The sequence below is a fragment of the Polypterus senegalus genome, chromosome 12 (assembly GCF_016835505.1).
Source record: "Polypterus senegalus isolate Bchr_013 chromosome 12, ASM1683550v1, whole genome shotgun sequence".
NCBI classification, from domain to species: Eukaryota; Metazoa; Chordata; class Cladistia; order Polypteriformes; family Polypteridae; genus Polypterus; species Polypterus senegalus.
The window spans coordinates 96,303,244-96,328,194 of record NC_053165.1 but is presented as its reverse complement, the minus strand read 5'-3'; the positions used below and the strand labels follow the sequence as shown (position 1 = coordinate 96,328,194).

At 38.2% G+C, this 24,951-nt stretch overlaps 1 protein-coding gene across 3 annotated transcripts in view; it reads right to left on the bottom strand.

Annotated features, from left to right (window-relative positions):
• The window catches only part of LOC120541399 (cytosolic carboxypeptidase 4), a 917,845-nt gene that overhangs the window by 461,354 nt on the left and 431,540 nt on the right, over positions 1 to 24,951 (bottom strand). For all 3 annotated transcript variants that reach the window (XM_039772988.1, XM_039772990.1, XM_039772989.1), the window contains 3 exons: positions 7,377 to 7,460; positions 4,130 to 4,219; positions 3,399 to 3,547 (listed from right to left, as the gene is read on the bottom strand). In XM_039772988.1, the coding sequence (XP_039628922.1) occupies positions 3,399 to 3,547; positions 4,130 to 4,219; positions 7,377 to 7,460 (323 nt within the window). The remainder of the gene's footprint in view (positions 1 to 3,398; positions 3,548 to 4,129; positions 4,220 to 7,376; positions 7,461 to 24,951) is intronic.

Sequence of the window (24,951 nt, the reverse complement as noted above, 5' to 3'; positions counted from 1 at the left end):
ATCTGGGAAGGCAACTATAGAAACCAGTGTGATGATAACATTTGAAGACACTTTAATGATAGAAGAAATACAAAGTAGAATACATAAAACATTTTCAAACTGTCTTGAACCATTTCAGTACATTTTAACTAATCCTTATTTAAATAAGATCGCCAAAAATGATAACACATTGTCTGCTGGACGATTCACTACTGCAGTGTAAGTTTAAGCATATATGATAAACAATGAACTCTATCAAAAGTCGTCAAAAAATGTAAAGATGTGTATTGGGATGATTTTATTATCAAGAGCAACTCTGTCAAAATGTATATAAACCCAATTTAGAATGTAAAGAAACTGTTAATTATTTTCACTAGAAACATGATTACAAATCAACATTTGAATGAGAGTCCTTGAAGCATGGCAGTATGCAGAGTGCAGGATTAGAAGAACATGTGTCGCAAATACAAGGGATTATCAAAAAGTTCCCACATTTTTTATTAACTCTATATATTAAGAATTTCAAAAACAAATTACATCACTTTTCTACATAGTCACCTTCATTTGCGATGCAATTTTCCCAGCTTCATGCCAACTTTTTAATGCCCAATTACTACTCCCAACTTCACCATTTCCAATGAAAATATAAAACGAACAACCATCGTATAACACGTTTCTTTGTGCTGTCCACACTTGTTGCACACAACACATTTGGTAGTTTGGTGGCTGTTATAACTCAGTGGGCGGAAGAAGGTCCATGTAGTGCCTCAAGTCGCTTCACAATCCACATCAGTACAAGAGCCTAAAGGTCCCACATAATCCACTTGATTGTCACTATCTCAATCACTGTCATTATCATCAATATATTGATCTTGAAACAATTCAAAACATCAGCTACTTTATACCTTTTTTTGCAACAGCATAACCATGGATTGTCTATTTGTAATACTATTTTAATGTAGCTGACTCCAAAAAAAACGATTCTATGGCTATCCACTAGATGGCAGCACTTTAGTAAGTAACTGAGACGTAGCAGCAGAGCTCATCATCACGCTGGCTGCATCTGTAGCAACTGTATACTGAAATACGAGTTATCTTGTACCTCTTGTGTCTCCACAAGCTCAATGACATAAGAGTTAACTTGTACGTCATGTTCAAAGTGTTAATCTAAAATGTGCAGTGAGCCTCCATGGGTCTGGGGTTGAAGAGAACTTGGTTCATTAAGCCTTTGAAAAAACTGTAACAAATTTTCTGGATCCAGCTCTGTAATACAAACAAATGTTAAAGGTTTGAAAATAGAGTCAGAATTCTCCAGCGATTAGCACAAGCGCCTCGGGGTGCTGCGTATGTAGTTTAGCAACAGCGGAATGGCTGATGTCACCCGCTATCTCCATGTCCGCCAGAGGAAGGATGTAAACAATAACAACAATGACGTGTCCAAACTCAGTGGCAAAGTAATAGGGACGCAGACTTACGGCCAACTGTTCAATGTCCCTGCAGCAAGTGGAAATTTTGACATTTACATGTCCAGAGTTACACCACCTTGTATTCACATAGAGAGCAAGTCCTCCTCCTTTCCGTTTCTCGCAGGTATTTGCGTCTCTGTCCGCTCTAACTGTGCTAAACCCGGGTAGCTCCACGTTAGCATCTGGGATGTTAGTTGTTAGCCAAGTTTCACAAAAACACAACAAACTGCATTCTCTGTAGGTCCTGACATTTTCACCACCGCAGCCAATTTGTCAATCTTATTTGGTAGTGACTTCACATTTCCCAGGATCACAGAAGGCGCCGAAGGCTTGTATCGCCACTTCTTCGCTAGCCTCTTAACTTTTAGCTTAGCGCAGGCTCTGCTGCCACGATACGACCTTCTTACCTCGTCGGGTAAATAGGCAACCACACAGGCATGGGCATTTGTTCTCAGAGCTTGAAGCTGATTACCTAAATAGACTAGTCTGGACGTGTAAAAAATCCATGTCCAAGTAATAAAAAGTGGTTCAAAATTAGGTACAAAACATAGATTTCTATTAACTTTTGAGCTATTTCTGCCAACTGGAAGTGGTATTTTACCTTTTATTCATGCAGTTGTAGAGACCGATTTATTAAACTTTACTTTTATAACAATTGTTCAATATATTATTAATTGTATTTGGGGCTTGTTTTGCTTTGGACGTGCTCTGTCTCTGGGTATGTCAGAGGACTGGGACTGTGTGAAGTGGGTTTTAGCCTCATTTGGGGAGGCAAAAAGGGAGGGAAAGAGAGCAGGCTTGATCTATGCCTAATCTATCCTATTAATTTTTATAATTATAACTACCAACGTAATAATAAGCTGCATGGCAACAACTCTAGGGGAAATAGGAAATTAAGGACGAAGCTGTCTCACTTCCAGTTAAGACTATAAAATGACATCAAAAACTCAGAATCATTGTCTCCATGATGGGACAGTTAACTTCGTAAGCTGGAATGTTAAAGGCCTGAATCACGAATTAAAGAGAAACTTATTAATTTAGGTATGTTTACAAGCCTTAAATTTTACGCCGTTTGGCTTGCTCTCTCTCTCAGGGGTGGGGATCGATCTGGTCTTTAACTCAGTTTTTCTTTTTGTAAAAACTTAATTGCTTTGTATGGATTGCAATAAAATTAATAAAGTAAAAAGAAATTGTATTTGATTTGTTGTTGATGGTTCTTTAATGTGCATAATTAAAAAATATACTGTCTTGCAGTTTACTCCTCAAATATCCATCCCCATATCTGAGTATATGAGAAAGTCTAGGGGAGACCACTCCTGATTTTTTAGTTGAACTTTATGCCAGCCTATCAAGTAAATGCTACTCTTGACACACATTTGAAACTTATCTTATTTTCTCAGTTATACATCCCTATATTGTCATTACCTGTAGTGATTTTAGTCAACATTGTGTGGAATAATTTAATTTCCTGAGCACGACTATGACAAACAGTCTTAACCGAGATTATCCATTAAAAAAGATCAACAGAACAATTTTCTTCAGTCAGCTTAAAAATTCAATCTGTTGCAATTAGTTCCGGTTCAGATTTTAGGGAAGTCACTGAAAGCATTCTCACTTGCCCCGCAATATTCTGGTTTGGAATTGTATCTGCTCACTGGAAATTTATACATGTACAGAAAGGTCTAAGGTTAAGAAACAAGTAGGTGCGATAATCATAAACCAAACTGATCTCTGTAGCCATGTCTTTCAGTTATTACCATTAAGAAGACATCACTCCAAACAAGAACCACTTGACAGGTCAGTAGTCCGTTTTCTCCTGCAATCAATTTATTAATCATAATTTTTAAATCATATACTGTACTTTATAAGTCAAAAAGAGGTTTGGGTTTAAGAATTAGCATTATATGAATCATTAAAGGAGTCTGCTGATCTGTATGTCAGAGATGTACTTACCATAGTTAAATTGGCTGTTTGTTTTTTCACAGTTTATTATGTTAAAGCGATATGGTATCCCAGCTTTCATCCCACTAACTTCAAAATAAAACCACTGGTGATGCTGAGAACAATTCACATCGGAGTTCAAAATCAGATCATATTCAAACCTAAACATATAAAAAACAGTAGATCAAGATGGGTGTCATGCAGCTTGAGGGATTAAAATTTAACATACGGCTGAGTGAAATGAAGTCAGCCACCTACTAGCGGCTACAGTATCTTACTTAGTGAATTTTGATCATCTGTTTCTATGAGGATGAGAATTTTTCATGTTAGCAACCCTTCCACAAAAAATACTTTTTAAAAAATGATAACTGACTAACATCTTTCCAACAGCTTTATCCTGATTAACATGTAAAGTATTTTGGTTTCTCTGTTGCAGTTATCAAGCTTTGTTCATTTTTTTTGCCTTAAACGACTCTCTTGTTTTTAGTAATATGCACTAATTCTTCTTTTCTTTAGAAGCTATATCATTTATGATGTAACACTGAATTTAGGAGAGCACATAAGCAAAATATTTAATGATATTAGTGATTGTAGAAAATATATTCAATACATTAAAAATGATATATTCCAAAAAAATGAAACTGTAAATTATTTTTTCTGGTTCTTGTACTTTCCCTCACTAATTACTGTTTTGAACTAATAAAACCTGACAAGCAAGAGTCATGGATTTTTTAAAATTGTACCTCCGAATCTGAATGGCTTTGCGAAGGTTTCCAGATTCAAATCTTGAAAAAAAACACAAGGATTCCGAATCTTCTGAATTATAATGCAAACTGTTGAAAGAAAGAGAAGGAAGGGGAATGCAATTATGAAACAGTTCCAATATAATTTTTTTTTTTTTTTAAATACTTTTGCTTTGCTAATGACACCATTATCACTGACCTGACTACCAACAACCTCCAGAGAAGAGACATATCTTTTGACAAAGTGGTGCTGGGACTACAATCTCTCCCTTAACCTCAGCAAAACCAAAGGAGCTGGTGAAAGGCGTCAGGAAGTGGAAGAAAATCACTGGGAGGATGCTGTGGACAGTGTCGGCAGCTTCAGATTTCTTGCAGTCACCACTTCCAATGACCTGAATAGGTGCTGCAAATCTTTACTGCAGTAAAGAAGACTCAGATATTTATTTTCTTAGACATCAGATGAAGACTTAGAAATGTGCCCAATATTATTAAAGATATCAGCCACCCTGCACGATTACTTTTCATCCTCATAAATTCTACAAAATGACACTTGTACCATTAGATTCTGGGATAGTTTGCATCCCTCTGCCATAGAATCATTCAACAGCCACTCATATTAACAAGAACATGATTGCAAAATTATTTGATAGATGGACAGATCTAAAGTTCTGTCTATCTATCTATCTGGCTTTTTACAGAAGCTCCATAAATAAATACAGAAATAGGTACTGTAACAAAAGGTGCTATATGGGTGCCTGACCAGACACAGATGGACACGGAGGCACATGGAAAATAAATAAACTTTTTATTTTTCTTCACCTGTGGGGAATGTCTTCCCCATAATTCCCACCGGCACAACACAGTCCCAAGTGCACAAACACACCGCAAAGCACTCTTTTTCTTCCTCCACCACTCCTCTCAGGCAACCTTGTCCTCCTCCTCCTGACTCTGGCTCCCGGAGTGGTGGCTGCTGGCCCCTTTTATAGTCCACCTGGAAGTACTCCAGGTGCTTGATTGCCGACTTCCGGCTGCACTTCCTGGTGTGGTGAAAACACTGCCCATAAGGGCTCAGGAATTCCAGCTGCAGCACCCCCTGGCAGTGCCTGAGGGACCCAACAGGGCTGCACCCAACTCCAATTCCCATGGAGCCCTGTGGGAAACTGAGGCACCACTCCAACCCAGTGGGGTGGCCATCTAGCGTCCAGGGGGAGGTATTGCACAGTCCATGGCTGCTCCCCCTGAGTATATAATGAAGGGGCGTCCTGGCCGTTCATGGACCCCGGCTGTCCACCACAGTACATAAATAAACATATATATAGAAGCTAAACGTCTGACTTGGCTGTCACAGTCTCAGTGAGGCATTATGCAGGCGTATTGTTGTTGGTATAAATTAGCCCCAGTAGAGTTTCTTAACACACTTCTTCTGAATAATTCATTGGCTGGAAGTCCTCCATGTTAGTGTGTCAGAGAGAGGATGTGCGACATCGTCTATAATGACACTCAGTTGTGTATTAATTTTCTCCTTTGCTACTAATTACAGGGGGTCCAGAGCATGTCCCATAACTGATCCTGTCTGTTTAATTAGCTTGATGATATGGATGGCCTCTTTTGAAGTGATGTTAGAAGCCCAACACACTACATTGTAGAAAATTGCACTGGCCATCAAAGAGTTGTAGAAGATGTGAAGGATGTCACTTCCCACATTAAAGAAATGTAGTCTCCTAAGGAAGAAGAGCCTGCTCTGCCCTTTCTTATATAGTTCCTCTATGTTCAAAGACCAGTCGAACCTGTCATTAATCTGGACACCCAAGTACCTGCAGGAGTGGACTACCTCTACATCCACTTTCTAAATAGTGACCAGACATAGAGGGTGTTTAGCACGGCAAAAGTCGATAACTAGTTCCTTGGTTTTGCTGATGTTAACAAGCAGACAATTATCTTTGCACCAAAAAACAAAGTTCCCCTTATAAATCCTATACTTTCTCTCATCCCCTTTACCAATACACCCTATAAGTTTAGAATCATCTGAAAATTTCTGCAGGCGACATGGCCTAGTGTTATACAATGTATTTATAGTTTGAGGTACACAGAATGAAGAGAAAAGGAGACAGGACTCCAGTTTTGTTCATATCCTTATCAGAGATACAATCCTTGAGTTTCCTATATATAGTGATGTATGGCCGGCCAATACCCCCAGGCCGCCAGGTGGAGGCCGCCCTGCAGCATGGAGGTGCCCTGAATGCCATCAGGGAATTATAGACAATGGAGTTTTTATCCACAGTCCTGCTGGATACCACTGGGGCCACTAGAAGGCGCTTCAGGGAGGAACAACGATGGTTTTCCCATCCTAGTGCCTCCTAGTCACATGGACAGAGGAAATGACGTGCTTCCGGGTTGAAGGAGTATTTATCTGACCCGGAAGTGTTACCAGGTACATAGACAGAGAGAGAAACTCTTCCGGGTCACGGACGATAAAAAGGACTATGGGAGATCCCAGGGTTGAGCTGAGTCGGCTGGCAGGGGACAACGTGTCTGGGAGAGTGAAAAATTGTGTATTATTGGATATTGATTTATTATTTATGAGTATTGTGGAGTGGAGGGTGCTTTGTGTACATTATTGTGTTAATAAAACAAATTATTGGGCTTTTATCTGGTGTCTGGCATCTGGTCTGGAGGTTCAAGTGGACGATAGCGCCCCCTATCTGTCACAATATATATAAATATATATATATATATATATAGTCACACACTTGCGCTTGGGAGACAATTTATGGGCTCAAAAAATGTTATTTCCTGCCGAACAGGGGGTTGGTACTGCCCTCTAACTCTTCTTTCCTTTCTCCTGGCAGAAGTTAAGAAACCACCCTATAACATCACTTCCAGTTCCAACCCTCAAGATCACGCCTATTCCTACACATCACTTCTGGTTTAAAGCCTACTGGTCACGCCTCTTCCTACACATCACTTCCTGCAGACCCACCTATATATACCACCCTCATTTTCTGTTGGGACACTTCCTTTCTGAACTCAGTCTGTAAAGATGTCAATTTCTCTGTGTGCAGCATTATATGGGGAGTTTCCCCAAACCTTTGACAGTGTCCCTGTGTTTACTTTACAATATACAGTATTTATATACATACGCAGTACATATGTCTGTGGGTATGTGTTTATTTCATAACTGTTTTTTCATAACTGTTGTAATACATTCAAATAGACATAAAGAAAACCTACATATAATTCACTTTACCTGGGAGTTTCTAAATCGAATACAACTTTGTCAATATTGTCTCCAGGGTTGAGCAAACGCTGAATGTCTTCAAAAACTTTTTTCCTGAAAAAAAAAATTTTTAATTAAAAAAAAAAGTTGCTAATGAACCCTCTGATGAAATCTTTTACTGTTAAATACAAGCATGCATTAATAGCAAATGTCTGATACTTTCCAAACCTTTTGTCAAATATTTAAGTTTCTTAATAGCAATGTTTGTCAGGTATGTTTTGACTTCTTTGGTAAATAGTTTGTATAGAACTTTTAAAATACAGATCTTAATAAAAGGCATTTTTTAAGAGTGTTATTCTTTACTACAGTTTATATAGAAGAGCCAAGCAAAATGACACCTTTTATTGGCTAACTAAAAAGATTACAATATGCAAGCTTTCGAGGCAACTCAGGCCCCTTCTTCAGGCAAGATGTAATCAAGAAGAAGGGCCCTGAGTTGCCTCGAAAGCTTGCATATTGTAATCTTTTTAGTTAGCCAATAAAAGGTGTCATTTTGCTTGGCTTTTCTCTACATTCATAATGGCTAACACGGTACAACAACCTAGTGCTACAGATTATATGAAATGCAATTGTTTTATTCCTTTTTGTGTTCATAGGAATTACTTATTCATTAACAAGTGTAAATGTATCTTAAATCATAGCCATTAGTGAGATTTAGCAACTGCCTGGATTTAACCTCAGATAGATTTTCTATCAATCAGCTGATTGATCCTCTAAATCTGAGTACCTCTTTATTTTATTGTGTTCATAAGAATTACTTATGGATGCTTTCAAATCACTTTTTTTTTCTTCAAGTGCCTTCTGCCTTCCTGGTATGAGAACACCCCTCTATACGATACACTGTTTGACTTGTCATGATGTCTGGTTATGCAAGATGTGGAGCAGGCCCACACCTGGGGGGGGGGCAACCATGACACTTGTCAGGGGCCCAAGCTAGATAGGGGCCCGCCCTTTAAGTGGCGTTTTAAAATATACGCACATATTTGAAACACGAAAGGGGCCAGAACTCTGTCAGCTGCCTGGGGCCCACAATTTCCTAGGTGCGGGCCTGTGTGGAGCTTTTTGGGGTTCCTCTCTATTTTTGACCCTCTACACTAGGGTTGTGTGATACTGAAAAAAAATTATATCTCAGTATTTTCTGGGACTTTGATGATAGCGATAATTAGACAATATATTGCATCCTTTAAAAATGTGTTTGCAAAAGTCTTATTGATCTAGTTTGGTCTTGATAATAGGACATTAATTGTACTTTACTAATGGGATTAATGGAAACAACAGTTAAGAAAAACAGGTCTTATTTATTTACATAAAACTGAAGTAAAATAACACAAAAATAATAAAATCACTAAAGTATTCCTGAGATCAAGCAGTTCAAGTAAACCATTTCAAAGTGGCCTACAGGTCTTACACAAAAACTTGCACTAAAACCAATAAAAGCATTATAGTGAGAGCATTTTAAACGGACAATTCCCTTTAATGTAAACAAGATATGAATCCAAAGGGAATAAAATAGTAATCATAAACGAACTACAAGGCAGGAACATTACAGTGTGGATAAATATAAACTGCTCTGCGAACTGTGAATTGGTGAATTGTGCAGCATTCAAGCAAGAACACAAATCTAACATACCTCACTATTGTGTAAAATTCCAAACACTACACAAAAAAAAACTATAGCATTTGTAAACAAATTCTGTCATAATTCGCACAAAGTTACAAAAAAAACCCAAACCTATAACATTTTTAAACAAATTACTAACTAAGTTCTGTCCAATAAACAATTATAAAATTCTACGAGGAAACTTCAAGTTGTGTGACAGAATCACCAGAGCAGCACAGTTACATGTTACAACATTTCTTCCAGTGCTGAAAGTCCTCTCAGAAGGGCTGCACGGGTACCTTTTGGGGAAATGTACTTTTTGTGTTTTCCACCCTGGAAGCCAAGATGGATTGCAAAATAAAAACCACACCAATAGGCGTATGCTAAAAATAATCTGAATGAATTATGTAATTTGTTAGAAACGGATTAATAATTTGCTTAAACGGATTTTTTTTTTTGCCTGACACCTACAGGGCTCCATAATGGATCAATTTCACTTTGCAGATGGTGACACGTGTTAGTTGTCAAGCTGTCTTCAACGGTAAATGTTTTCTGATATAGTTTGCAGATTCCCATCTTTTAAGCAACATCAGTCTTTTCAAACCCAAACCACCTCTACGTGAGTGAGGATGATCCACATCTTTCAATTAAATCTAATGATGTAGATTGCGAGGCTGTTTAATTCCCTGGAGCTGTTTGCTCACTCATTTTAGACAGCTGACCGTGCACGTGTATGCACTCGCTTTGCACACGCGTAGTAGTCTATTCTGTTACGTTACATGAGACAGTGAATGTATGGACTCTCAAGGCATGTTTCTGATTGTTTTTCTGCAAAGTGAGTGACATATTTAATAATTTCAGTTCATACAGAGTAAAAATATAACTGTCTTCAGCAAAAATGATCAGAAGGACTTGAAGTTGTGCATACCACATGAACTGACCCTAGGGCTTCAAAGTTACTCCTTTTCACTAAACTTCAAAAAATGGGGATCAGTTATACAGGCATGCCAGTGTGGAGTGTTGTTTTATGCTATTTCAAGATTGTTGATCACAAATATGATAATATATTTGATATTTGATTTTTTACTGGTGGTCCTAGCCCTCTAAGAAAGATTCCCAAAAGGTTAAAAATGAAAACTTTCAAAAATAAGCATGTGGGGTATCGTTTTAGACTATTTGAAGGTCAGTGATTCTGAATATGATGTTGTTTTTGATTTGTGATCCTTTATTAAGGATCTAGCCCTTTATGGACCTCTATGAGAGCGTGAAAAATGACAAATTTCTATTACAAGCAAGAATATTTAGACTTTAAACATTTCATTTGAAGAATACATTTTTAATATTTCAAACATTTGATGCAACTATTCTTGGTTGTTATGCATTCTTCCTTACCAGGTTCTACCTATCTGTATTTTTATAAACACCCCAAATTTGGGTGGCTTTAGGCCAGGCATGTGCAACCTACGGCCCGTGGGCCGAATCCGGCCCGCGTACTGATTTTATACGGCCTGCGACGACTTTTCCAAATATTGAATCTGGCCCGTTAACCCTCTTTGTGATGCCTGTTTGTTCTTGTGGTATTGTTGGATTATTTTTGATAGTATGATGCGGCCAGTGCTTTCTGAAGTACTTTATATTGTGCTTCCCCCACTTTTACGGCACGTCCGTAACTGTCGCATGTTTAAAGTGTGCAAGAGCTCGTAGTCACGTAGTCGTTGACTCTGCTGCATCTCTCTGCTCTGCTGTCGTGCGTAGCATAGCACAGTCTTTACATGGTTTTTGCTAGTGCTGTACCTATCTGCATGTTGTTTCGAGTTTCACGCTATATCGGCCTACATTTCAATACTTTCAAATACTGTACTTGTGAATTTTTGATCAAACCCTAATTAAGATGGCTTCAACAAAGAAGAGAAAAGTGGACGCGGAGAGTCGTACATTTCAAGAGAAATGGACTGATGATTATTTTTTTATAATGCAGAAAGAAAAACCTCTTTATTTGATATGCCTGGAAACTATTTCAGTTTTAAAGGAATACAATTTAAAAAGACACTACAATACAAAACACGCTAATTACAACAGTTACAAAGGTAAACTAAGAACAGACAAGATACAAAATTTGAAAAAATGTGTATCGGCACAGCAAATGTTATTACGCAAAAATACTGATGTAGCTGACAATATTGTTTGTGCAAGTTTTATTGTCAGCGAAAAAATTGCGAAGCACTCAAAACCATATTCTGAAGGCGATTTTGTCAAGGAATGTCTTACTGCAGTCATGAAAGTTCTGTGTCCAGAGAAAAGCCATGAAATGGAAAAGATAAGTCTTTCTCGTTGGACAATAACCCGACGAATCGACGAAATGGCCAGTGACATAAAATTAAGCATTAAAAATATTGCATCAAAATTTGAAGCATTTTCCATTGCTCTTGATGAGAGTACAGACTCCAACGATACCGCTCAATTGGCTATATTTATTCACGGAGTTGACGCTAGCTTCAATTTTACGGAAGAATTGCTTGCTCTCCAACCAATGAAGAATACAACAAGGGGTGAAGACATTTTCCAGGAAGTAAAAACTGTTTTTACTGTATTTGATTTAAAGTGGGAAAAGTTATGCAGAATATCCACCGATGGAGCTCCATCGATGATTGGACCAAACATCAGAGCTGTTGCCCAAATAAAAACCGAATTGTCAAGTAACAAAATCAATACCGAAGATTTGTCGGTATTGCATTGCATTATACACCAGCAAAACTTATGTGCAAAATCAGTTAAATTTGCACATGTGATGGGCACAATAACTGCATGTATAAACTTCATTAAATCCAGGGCGCTAAATCACCGCCAATTTCAAGAATTTCTGGCTGACGTTCTTTCTGACCATGAAGATCTTACATTTTATTGTGAAGTGCGTTGGCTTAGCAAGAGAAAAATGTTGAAATGTTTTTATGATTTGAGAAATGAGGTATCTCTTTTCATGGACATGAAAGGAAAACCTATTCCTGAGCTAGAAAACAAACCCTGGCTGTGTGATCTTGCATTTCTTGTCGACCTAACAACACATCTAAATGAACTTAATGCTAAATTACAAACTCAGGGACAAATGATTCATGAGCTTTATGGACACATAAAATCATTTCAAAATAAGCTTCGACTCTGGGAAAGCCAATTAAAGGAAGGCAATACTTATCATTTTCCCACACTTGCGAACCACAAAGATTTTGATTGTGAATCGTTTGAATGAATAAAATTCATTGAGTGGAGAATTCAACACTAGGTTCTGTGATTTTAAAAATCAAGAAGCAAACTTGCAAATTTTCTCTTGTCCATTTGATGTTGATGTCGAACTAGCTCCACTTTCATTGCAAATGGAATTAATTGAACTACAAGAGAACCTTGTCCTGAAATCAAAATTCAATGATATTGAATTACTTGACTTTTATAAAAACTATTTCCCACGTGACAAGTTTCCAAAGCTGACAGCTTTTGCTCAGAAAAGAATGACTCTATTTGACAGCACCTATAAATGCGAGCAACTTTTTTCAAGGATGAACTTCGTAAAATCCAAAACCAGGACACGAATTACTGATGAACACCTAGAAAACACGTTGCGAGTTTCCACGTCCACAATATCTCCTAATATTGATAAGCTTGTGTCCACCATGCAATCTCAATCGTCGCATTAATAAACAGTTTTTATTAAATAATATATTAATAAATATTTGTTGGTTTTTTTTTTTGGCCTTCTTACATTTTCGATTTTCAGAAATACATATATATCCTGAAGTACTCCAGCCCGCGTAATCTTTCTACTTTCTAATCCGGCCCATAGTCCTGTCAAGGTTGCACATGCCTGCTTTAGGCTAACTCAAACTTTTTTGTTTTAGTCTACAACTTTAACCAATTATTCTCAGGCGTTATATAAGTAATGTTTTTTGACACATACTATAGACATTGATAGCTGATTGTTCATTTAAAATCTATTATTTTGACAGATTGTGTCTGTGTTTGTACTGTATATGGCCAAAGAATGCACCACATCTTTATAAGGTTTCTACAAAAAGAAAAAATCAAAAAATATGAAAAATAAATTTCTTTATTCCTAAAGTATTTAGTACAGATAGCCACAGTCTATCCTGGCAGCACTTGGGTGCAAGACACAAACCAGTGCTGGGTACCAGTCCATTGCATGCATGTTCACATTGTGCCAGTTTAATTGATCATTAACCTAGCATGTCTTTAGCATGTGGGATGAAGCTGTCATTCCTATAGAAAACCAAAGGGCCAGAAATTGATTTAAGGCACTTGGAGGTTTGGGGTACCAGAGGTAACCACTACAATACTATGCAACCTTAAAAATTAAGCCAAAATAATAGCTATAGATGGCTATAAAAAGGAGAGACAAAGTACCAAAATAAACAACAAACAAAACCTTACATGGTCACCAAGCATAATTATAAAAGCTGTGGATCTGTTATCCAGTTTTGCACCTTGTGATATTGTAGCCACTGCCACTGTCTCTTAATCTGGCCAGCTTCTCCACGCCGCTGCCACCCCCTGCCAGTAAGCATTTGTCTAGCTCTCTCCCAGGCTCTAGATTCAATTACCACCTTGCAGGGAGTTGCCACAAATTGTATTTTCAGTTTTAAGTGGACTAAAGGCAAATCTATATTAAAACAAAGTGTTTTTTTTTATTTTCACTTTTTAGTTGTAACAAAATTGATATTCATTAATAAAGTCTTTTATGTATTTACTATTTTTCAACTTTTTTTTTTTTAATTCTTCTTCCTTGCCAAGTTGCTTGTAAGGTTTATTAGTGGAAAAAACAGAAACATTGCCCCCTGCTGGCATGACAATGAAAATCTTGCAGGATTTGGTGTTGCCAGGTGGTCTCCCATCCAAGCACTAACTGAGGAAGACCTTTCCAAGATCAGATGTATTCAGGCAGGTATGACTGTAAGCAGAAGTACTATTTTTTGCTCCTTTTTAGAATGAAACAGATAAATAACAAATGATAATAACTTAATAAGGTTAGTATAGCGAGAACAAGTGATACTACTACTGTTACTACTAATACTACTAACAACAAATGTCAGCACTGCTGCAGAGAATCCTGTGCCAAATGCCATTTAGCGGAGTTTACAAACAGACAAATAATACTGTAACTTAAAAAAGGCATTTAATATTGTCTTTGTTAAGTGCACAGGTGTAATTTTGTCTTTCCGTTTATGGCTTTCTTTGATTGACCCAGTTTCTCCATGATGTGATAACGTATTTTAAATGTAATGATCCTTTTCCTGATGACAACAGTCTGGATAGACAGATATAGAGATTTCTCCCCAGAGGGAAATTTTGCTTTGTACATAAGCTCTCTAAATAAGTAAATACATAAACAGGTAGATAAATAAATCTACAGTATATATATATAATATATAGTATTATAGTTATAAGATAGTGCTGGCACAATTACACCTTAACTGTGGAATACAGACTGAGTGCAGGTTAGCAGGAAGACCTTTTTAGATTTGCTACAGAGTGTAGTAAGTATGATTGCCTTGTTAGTGTCCTGTGCCCAGTTCTTCGACTGTGACAATTCCAGGGGCGTGCCAGCCACCCATCCTGAAACAGACAGACACAAGAGGCACACTAACACAACTCACGCTTTTTATTTTCTTCTTTGTTTCTTGCAGTTCACAGTGCATAAATCACCATAAATAGCTCATTCCTTTTTACTTTCCTTTGACTTTCCTTCTTCTCTTTCGCCGCCTCCACTCCCTCCTTCACAAGCTCCGTCCTCTGCCTCCTGACCCCGGCTCCTTGAATGGAGTGAGGCGGCCCCTCTCTTATAATGCACCCGGATGATCTTCCAGCAGCACTTTCTGGTGTAGCAGAAGTGCTGCAGTCCATGTCTCCGGAACTGTCCAGGCCACCCCTGGGGGTTTCGATGGACCCACACAGGGTTAAACTTCCAAGCTCCGTGGCCCCAAAGCAAACCAGGATGGCTAAACTCTCGTGTCCCGAGGGAGTTATTGTCCCTCTCCCTTTCCTTCCATCCTCCAGGCGTCCTGGCTGGCCAGTAGCCCCAGCCATCCGCCACACAACACAGATAAACTTAAGTGTAACAGATGTGCTGTCCATGTCAAAAATATGAAGGACAACACAGGGTACAGCACAGACACCATACCGTGGTAGGGCAGAGTGAATTTAGAAACTTGTTTTCTTTGTCTTTTTCTCCGTATTGAAACTAGTTAGGAGTTAAACAGTTTTATGGAGTCAGTGCCTAGCTCTGCAGCATTAACTACAAACTAGTAATCAATTCTAGACAGCGTTCCAGTTCTGTGGACACTCATACTTACTGGACATTTATCAGAATCACTTTTATTCACCAGTACTTAATGCACAGGAATTAAACATGTTAGATTTGCAGCTGCTGAAAAAATAATACAACAACACATACAAATAACATAAATTAAACAACATATATTATAAGCAGTTGCAGAACAGTACATTTATAAAGGATGTGCAATTGACAGTGTGTGGGTGTATAGTGTGCAAGCACACACTTATACACATACCTATACAAATATCACACATACACACTCTCACACCTTCATACCTGGTTTGCGAGGACTTGAGCTGTGGAGAATGTGTGTGTCAGTACCTGTTCTGTAACAGACATCTCCTTGTGTTGTGTTTGTTCCTAATGTAATGATGAAATACCTGAATATGCTCACTGCAATCACCTCTGATAGAAGACAACCCTAAATATTTTAGAGATTTGCAAATGTGAATCATCTCCACAAAGAGGGTCACAGCATACTATATAAGGCACTAGGTGCATTTTGTTTTAAAATATTTTGTGATTTCTAGTGGCCTGTCAACCAAATGACGTGAATAATTAGTTGTTTATCTTGTTATTGTGCGAGTTCAAATTGTGACAGAGGGAGAATATTGATATTTTGTAGTTTTGTCATAGGAACCAAAATAACCTGAATTTTTTTTTTTTTTTGTTGATGATCTTGTAGCTTTATAAGTATGGTGATATTGTGGCAGTGTTAGCTATGATTAACTTTATAATAATTTTTATAAACTCCTGAACCTTTGCTGTTGTTTGCACTGTGGTGCCTATGCCACATTTGCCAGTTAAAAGTAAAAAGGAGAAGGGTTCTTATTTCCCCTGCTGCTAACATTTCAAAGCCTAATGATGAGTAAGTGCACATTGTGTCTATGAGTGTGTCAGTGTGTATCTGTTGTGATGTGAAATTTTGCATACAAGTTGGCAAATATTTTTTATGTCTTAATTTGTAACTTAGACAAAGCAATGTAATATTAGTGTTAAATTGTAGATAATAACAGCAATGGTTTGATGGTTTAAGAACCCCTTTCCCCCTTTCAGGGTAATTTTACAATTGGGTTGTGGGGAAGTGCCTCAAACAAGTTTGGTAAGTGTTTCTCTGCTAAAGTCTCTCTCTCAACCCCAACAGGAAAGCCAGGCTGCTTAACTGCCAAGCTTTACCTTAACATATGGTTTTGGGGGCAGGTGTGGAGGTGTTCTATCCCCCCATTGGTCTGAAGTATGGCTGTTTGGATCTGGCTTGTATCAAAAGCCTTTAAGTACCACAATGCCCTATTGGCTCTAGTGTTTGGACAGAAGACCTATAAATTTGCTTACTTTACCTCACCCCCTCTCTCTTACCAAACTGATGAATGACCATCTCACACCATAAACTAAAAAGGACAACAAAATGAAGAGCACAGCTCGGCAACCATATTAAGACAGGCATGCGGCCTGCTCTGAAGAAAGCTGACAAACAAATGATGCCTTAACTAGAGACATTTTAAGTAACTAACAAGTCTGTGTGCCGCCTGAAACTACACATCACTATTTATCAGGTTGTATGGTTCCCAATTTTCAAATGTCTTTTGCATATTGTTATTATTTATGAATATTATCAATAAGACATTGTTTAAATTGTAACTTAACTCCTGCTTGTCTTTTACTACACCTAACTGCCTGAGGTTATACATGTAGAAGGGAAGGTGGGGAGGTTATATGATACAATACCTTAGAAACAGTGGTAAGTCTGTGAGATCTGTGGCATTCTGACAAAGGCTACATATTAATAATACAAAAGGGGAAAGCAGAGTAATATATTACTCTACCAAGACAAAACAGTATCTTAATGCACTTTCTGCAGCAGGGTGTATATGCGATTTCATGGTGGCAGTATGGACCTGGTGCATGACAGCAGGACAAACTAAAGTGCTGTAATTGTAGCAGAATGGTAGCTTAACATATATAAATATTTACAGGTACATAAACACAGCTTTTTATAATACAAGTACAACCAAGAATAGCTAGCATGTTCAGTGGATTTAAAGGTGGCCTTTGCTTTCATGTCAGAACTTCTGTTATTGTTCCTATGATTGCGTTTTCAAAGCTGAAGACTGTTTTGGCTGGAAATTCTGCAGTGTATTCATGGTTAAAAGGAAATAAAAGCATTACTTGAAATTTAACTTTGTAAGGCTTCTCAAATCTCCCGTTTTCTGATGTGTTCTTTTTCATCACAAGGGACGCACTCGACAAAATGCCAGACTCTAATAACCAAAATATATAATACACAGTTCATCATTAAGAGCTTGGCAATTGTTAGTCAAGTACTGGTTGCACATGTACACCATTTTCTATTCTGTTAATTATAAATTGTTGACTACGAGAATTTCGTGTTTAGAATTCAGTAGTTCAGTTCTCCTGAGAAAGGTCAAGATGGATGATTGTTGATGTGACACGGTATAAAAGTAACCATTCGACAATGTTCACTGCTTTTTCCAGATGTTTTTTTGCAAGAAAAAGGTATAGTTATGATGAAAATTATAACAAAATAGGAGTAGTTTTTTTTTTTTTTTTCCAGGGGCATCTCACAAGAATCTGTGTAATTCACCGTAGTTTCTCTAATCTATGTCATGAACATTACAGATGACCCCCGACAGAAGAGAAAACAAACACCTGGGAAACAGCAAAAACAACTGAAAAAGACCCATGTGATCTTCAAAAATGGGAAAATGCCTGCTGTAGACAAGTGTAAAGTGATATATATGAGTTATGATGATATTAAATGCAAAATGGGTGACATTGAAAAGTAAACCCTGAATTTAGTGGTTGGCATTGGGAGAATATTCACATCCTTGAAAAATTGAGCAGAAGCAAATTGAAAAGAGGAAACAACTGTTGACTGCTGCAGAAAACAAGAACAAAGCTCATGTGTAGATAGTCCAGCATGCACAATACTACGCTGGCAAGCAATGAGAAGTTAAACTGTATATGGATATGGACGACTACAAAGACATTGATGAAGTTCATTGAGCAGCATTAGTTTAGCTACTTATTCATGTGTATACAAGCGCACTGTGGGAAGTTAAAGGAAAGTGAATTCAAGACAAAAATCACATAAATGGATCTGGGAATGCGGAGTAGTCAACCATGTCATGAAGTTGAAGTGGACAACCAGACAACTTTTAACGATGGATTACATGAGATATTTGGAAACTTAGCTTTAAATTAAACTAGAAAAATACCCGCGCTTCGCAGCAGCGAAGTACTGCCTTAAAATTTTTATTAAGAAGAAAGTTAAACCTTTTTAAACTGAGGGAAAGTATACCAAAAATTATTTGTTAAGGATCTCTTTGTATACCACATTGTGAGTTCGGCCCTCCGGTTGTAATATAACCAAGCTGTGCGCTGAGCTTACTCTTGAGCATGCAATGTACAGTTGGCCATGTGAACAATAATCTTGTTTCAAATCTCACAGCTTGGATTGCTGCTGTCATAATCGGTTTGAGTTTCATGGTTTGTTTCCATTACGACAGTATTTGCAGGACTTGTGTTGAAGTAACATTCTGCATCTGTCAAGCATTGTAAGCACACAACCGGTTTCATCAATAACTTCACATCCAGCTTTTGAGAGTTTAAACATTCATAAACATCAAAGTGTCCACTACTAAAATCATCACCTGTGAATCTAAGATGTTTAAGTGGCATTGGCGGTTGTCAAAAGGTGTAAAATATTTGGCCATTTCGGTACACTTGAAATGCGACAACCGAACAATTCAGCAGCAGCCATCAACTCACATGCAGAACCATAGGTGAAGGGCTTAAGCATTTCACTCTTATAGTGCTCCTGTATAGTATAATTATCTCCTGTACCGTCATCAGTCCACACCTTGAACCTGTCCCAGTCATTCAATACATAAGACACAATGTTCCTCCGGATATCAAGAGTGCGGTTGGAATGATAAAGGAAATGGGTACCTTTACAATGTAAAGTAAGTCTAAAATACCTAAACAATAACTATAATCGTAATAAACAAACAATAAAACAGGGGAGAAGCCATGGATTAAATAAAAAGGCTGTAGTTATCAGCAGGGAGACGTGAATCCCGTGGCGAAGCAAGGAAGAGAATGTAGAGACCGGAGTGACGGACGGCCTTATATAGGCAGGCAGCCAACAACGTGGGAGGCATTGGGATGGGGGACCCAAAGCCGCCTCACACGGTGACCGAGCTGCAGGCTATGGATGTATATATGTACTTAAGTAGGATTCAGTTAGCGTTGGGAACCCGCGTACCAAATTTCTTGAAGATGGGCCCATAAGTAACAAAGACTATTGAAAAGTTCAATATGGCGGCCGACAGTGGCATCATACCACCGAAATAAGTACGTACATTGGTTTTGGTTAGCGCAGGGAAGCCACCTACCAAATTTCGTGAAGATGGGGCCAAAATAAGAAAGTTCAACATGGCGGACGTTGTCGACCGTTATGATTGTTACGCATAGAATTTCGAAATGAAACCTGCTTAACTTTTGTAAGTAAGCTGTAAGGAATCAGCCTGCCAAATTTTAGCCTTTTACCTACACGGGAAGTTGGAGAATTAGTGACATTGGAAACTTCAATATGGCGGACGACAGTGGCATCATACCACCGAAATAAGTACGTACATCGGTTTCGGTTAGCGCAGGAAAGCCGCCTACCAAATTTCGTGAAGATGGGGCCATAAAAAAGAAAGTTCAACATGGCGGACGTTGTCGACCATTATGACTGTTACGTGTAGAATTTCGAAATGAAACCTGCTTAATTTTTGTAAGTAAGCTGTAAGGAATATTTAAGTAAAGGATGTGTGAGTCAAAGAGAGAGAGAGAGTCACCACTGATAAAGAAGGATATCTGTAAGCTTTATAGTTAGTGCGTAAGTTCAGGATAATTAGAGCTAAAATAGACACAGTAGACAAATTACTATATGTGCCCTTTTCACTCCATTGAATACTTCATCTAGAATTTTTTTTTTTGCTGTATTGTTTATGTGGGTTTCTTAAAGCTGTTAGATCCACTATCCAAATGCATTCATTAGTGTCCTACTTCAAATTAGCCCTGTGTGTGCAGCAGTGGGTTATGCAGTGGACTGGCACCCTGCTCTGGATTTGTTTTCTGCCTTGTGACCTGTGCTGCCAAAATAGGTTGGGTCAGGTGGGTTTGAGAATGCAGTGTTTTGTGTTCTGTTATGCGATATTAACCTCTGTTATGCTATGTCACCTTATATTGACAGAAATGAAATGGAGAGATTACCTGTCTTTGTCAAAAGGGATATGCGGATTTGGAAAACTGATTGAAATAATCTACAATATGTGAGAATGAAATTGTAATTATCAGGTGCCAAAAAACAGTGACCAAATAATATGTGAAACAATGTATCTCCATTTGATCTTTTCTCTTTATTACCTTAACAGAGGTTAATTGTACAAAAAAGAATAAGTTACTCCAAGTTGGAAAAAAAATCAGGAGGGACAATAATTACGAGTAATTTTCACTTAAATCACTTAAAAATTGCATTCAACTGTGATAGCTTTGGGTCTACAACTTTGTAAATCAGTGACTGGATCCATTTGAAGAATTAACTGTGTTAATTTGATTACCTGCTGTGCGTACTCCCACAAGAAGAGCTGGATAAAGCAGTTTCTTGCCTAGTTAATTATTTCTATGCATGCAGGGAATGGGGACACGTTTTTATTGTATGTGACAGAATTCTCTTCCAGCCAAACACGCTTTGCTAAGGGCATGTGAACTGGTTATGCAGAACATACCCTCTGTTATATATAAATGATCACATATACATGGACTAGAAATCAAATGTCTGTACTGTACTATGCTTACTAGGGAATCCATTCCTGGATGGGTTTATCTATTCCCGGGAATTTGGGAATCCCGGGCTCCCGGGGATGACACAGTGCACGGGCATCTCACATGTGAACGGTTTTAGAACGACTTAGACACTTATTTTTAATAAAACTACTGCAATATGTTGACACCAATAAAACACTAACCTTATCTACAAGCAGTTCATGCTGTCATATAAGTACATGTATCTAGTTAGTTGCGGTAATAAGAGCGTAGAAAGCACAACATGTCAAGCGTGCGGTCATCCAGGCGAGACCGCACCTTTGTGCAGAGTACGCCAGTCGCTGAGAAAGCACGCTCTGCCTCCACTGAAGTAGGCGGCACAGTCATCAGATACTGATACACTTGTTCTAAACAACACCCGTGTTTGTTGTTGCTCTGAAATACCGCCATTTCAGCTTTTACTGATGCATCCAGTTTCTTGTCATCATTCTGTGATGGCAAGTTTCTTGGCACAGATAATGCGGATGCAACAGACTGACGCATTGCAATTTCAAGTTGCTGTTTAAAGCTGTTGTCTGATGAAGTGCAGACTCCTCCCAGTCCACTGTGCTCAGTCTTATTGGGAGCCAGGAGACTGACTGCTGCTGGTCTGTTGTTGACTGAATTAATGAGCAACACACTACACCATGGGCCAAAAAACCGTTGTCACTTAATTATTTTCAACTATAAGTCTTATTTCTTGATTGATTTTTACACTTTTACACGCTACATATGCGAGCTTGGCCGTTCCCGTTCACCCGGGAATTACAGTAGTTTCATTCCCTAATCCTTACTGAGGTTTCAGATTTTGTGAAGGCTAAAATCAAGACAAATCAAATCAGAACTTTTGTTTAAATCGATCATTTCAGGAAAACTATGCAAAAATAACATCTTTCATTGCCTTGTTTGCAAAAGTGTGTACACTTTTGTCTAATACTTTGTAAAGTCACATTTCTCTTGAATTACAGCAGTTTGTTTGTTTTCGGATAGTTCTGTATGTACTTTAAACACTTTAATTTTGCCATTTTATATTATGCTCACATTGGAAAAAAAGTTCAGTCTTAACCAGATTGTAAAGGGATCTCTTGTGAGATCTTTATAGGACGGAGGTATGGAATGGTCCGTTTCAGGACATTGATATTCCTTTTTAAGCAATTTCTTACCTGAATTGGTGGCGTGATCTTTGTAGCACCAAAAGGTGACATTAACAGTTTTGTACTGTTTGGGAGTTAATTCTGCATTGTTTAGGTGAGGAGCTGTATTGTTTTCTTTTTACAAAACAAATCATTTAGAATTAAGGACAAAAACTTTGTCTCATCATACCATTAATTTTTTTTTCATGTGGCTTTGTGGATTTAATAATGTCTTCTTGCAATTTTTTTTAGGATAGGGTATTCTTTCTTTAAGAAATCGGTTCAGTGTTTCAAATAGGTATACATTTTGGAGTGATATTTTTTTTTTTACAGAATACTTGAGGTATCATTATTTCTGCTTCTTAATAATGGTCTTCACATTCTCGTGTTATGTGTAGAATACATTGCCATCAAAATTATTTTATATCCCTTGTGGCCACCGGGGGCGCTGCAGCTCTCCAATCTCCCAACACAAACCATCTTGGACATAAGTCTCAACAGACAAAGAGTTTTTATTTGGGAAACTCTTAAAGGAAGTGTTTGCCATGCCATAACCACAAGACATCAAATAGCACATAGCAAAGCGTTGTCTTCTTCCCTTTTTCTCTGTCACTGTCACAAGTATTGTCCTCCTCCTTCCAACTCTGGTTCCCGGAGTTAAGGCAGGTAGGTTCTTTTAGGTGAAATCCAGGAGCACTGCCGGGTTAGGTTGGAACCAGAGAAAACACGGCTTGCAAGTTCTCTCTGCGCCACCTGGTGATGCCGACTGGACCAACAGGGCTGAGCCAACAAACTCCAAGTTGCCATGATAAGGTATGTGGCCATCTAGTGATCCATGGGAGACAATGCCCTGTGCATGCTATCTCCCCCCAGTCCTTCTAAGCTGTGGCCGTCCCTCACACCCTCTATGCAGCAGCATGCCACAAAGGAATCTGAGCTGTCACTGCCATCAGCTGATAAGGATGATGAGATGGACAAATACAATGTCTCCAGCCTTGTTTATATTATCAGATTGAGCTTAGTACAGAAAGCCAAGGGAAAGTACTGGAACCTGAGCCCTCATCAAGAAAAATCTGCTGTAAACAGGTGCTTAAGAACATTTCTCCCAAGAGCAAAGTCATTTTTGCTTCCGAATGCCCTATAAATTGGATTAAAATCTATCTATCTATCTATCTATCTATCTATCTATCTATCTATCTAATAGAGGGAAATGGCACCATAACATGAATACATAGAAAGAAGGAGAATCTACGGGCACTTCCTGCACAATGGATGTGTAATTGAGGGTGAAAGCTTGAGATACCACATGTTGCCAAATGGGCAAGTCAACCCAAGTTGAGGTCCAATAGAGCTGTGAGTTAAAAACCATACTTGTTAATTTGATTATTTTTTAGACATATGCCAACATGCTGTATTTCACTTTTATTTGTAATTATACCTCTTTATTTTGTGCCTGAATATGAGAAGTGTTTGTGTGTTTTGAACAAGTTAAACTGATTTTTCTGTTATATCTGCATATATATCAATAAAAGCTAAAATTCCACTAAGAGTGTGTGAACTTCTGACGTCCACTGTATGTAAAAGACAAGTGAAGTCGTTCAGGAAATTTCTGCATAAGAAAAAAAAAAAAAAATAGAGAGGTTCATCCAAATATCCAAGGATAGTGCAGGGGAGACATCTTTTGTTTAGAGGCAAGATTATCATTTGTGGGTTAGATTTACTTTTTGTTTATATTGGTTTATTGCTCCATGTTTTATTTTATTACTTGAAAATTTGTATTATATACTTTTTTATGTTGCAGATTGGCTGCCAACCAACTGTTCTTTTTCCCAAACCAACTGCCCTGGGTTGACTACTGGCACTGCTCCGATATTAACAGCAGTAAACCAGGAGATGTGTGTTTGTTTCAGAAACAAAAGGTTTTTTTTCTTGAGAACTAAAATTAAAACTAAAAACTTTTTCAAACATGTCATTTTTTATTTTTCTAAACTAGAGAATTTAACTCTAATCAAACATCCATTATCCAACCTGCTATATCCTAACTAAAGGGTCATGGGGGTCTGCTGGAGCCAATCCTAGCCAACACAGGAAACAAATTCCGGCCAGGGCGCCAGCCCACTGCAGGGCACACACTAGGGACAATTTTGAATCGCCAATGCGCCTAACCAGCATGTCTTTGGACTGTGGGAGGAAACCAGCGCACCCGGAGGAAACCCACGCAGACAACGTGCAAACTCCACATAGGGAGGACCCGGGAAGCAAACCCAGGTCTCCTAACTGCGAGGCAGCAGCGCTACCCACTGCGCCACCAATGTACCCTAACTCTAATCATTTTGAGAAAAAAAAATTCAAGGAGCTAATCCCCCAAATACTACAATACAAACAGAACCAAAAAAGAAAGTTGAAATGAAAGATCAAGAGTCTAAACCAGAATACCAAATTAGAATGCCAAATGTTAGACTTTCTAAGAGCCATTGTTCACTGATTGAATCCACACAATGATCCAAATGCAAACTGCCACATGGTAAAAATTTGAAAATATACTGCAACCATGAGAAGAGCTGTCACCAAAAAAAAAAAAAAAACAAACTTGAAAGAACT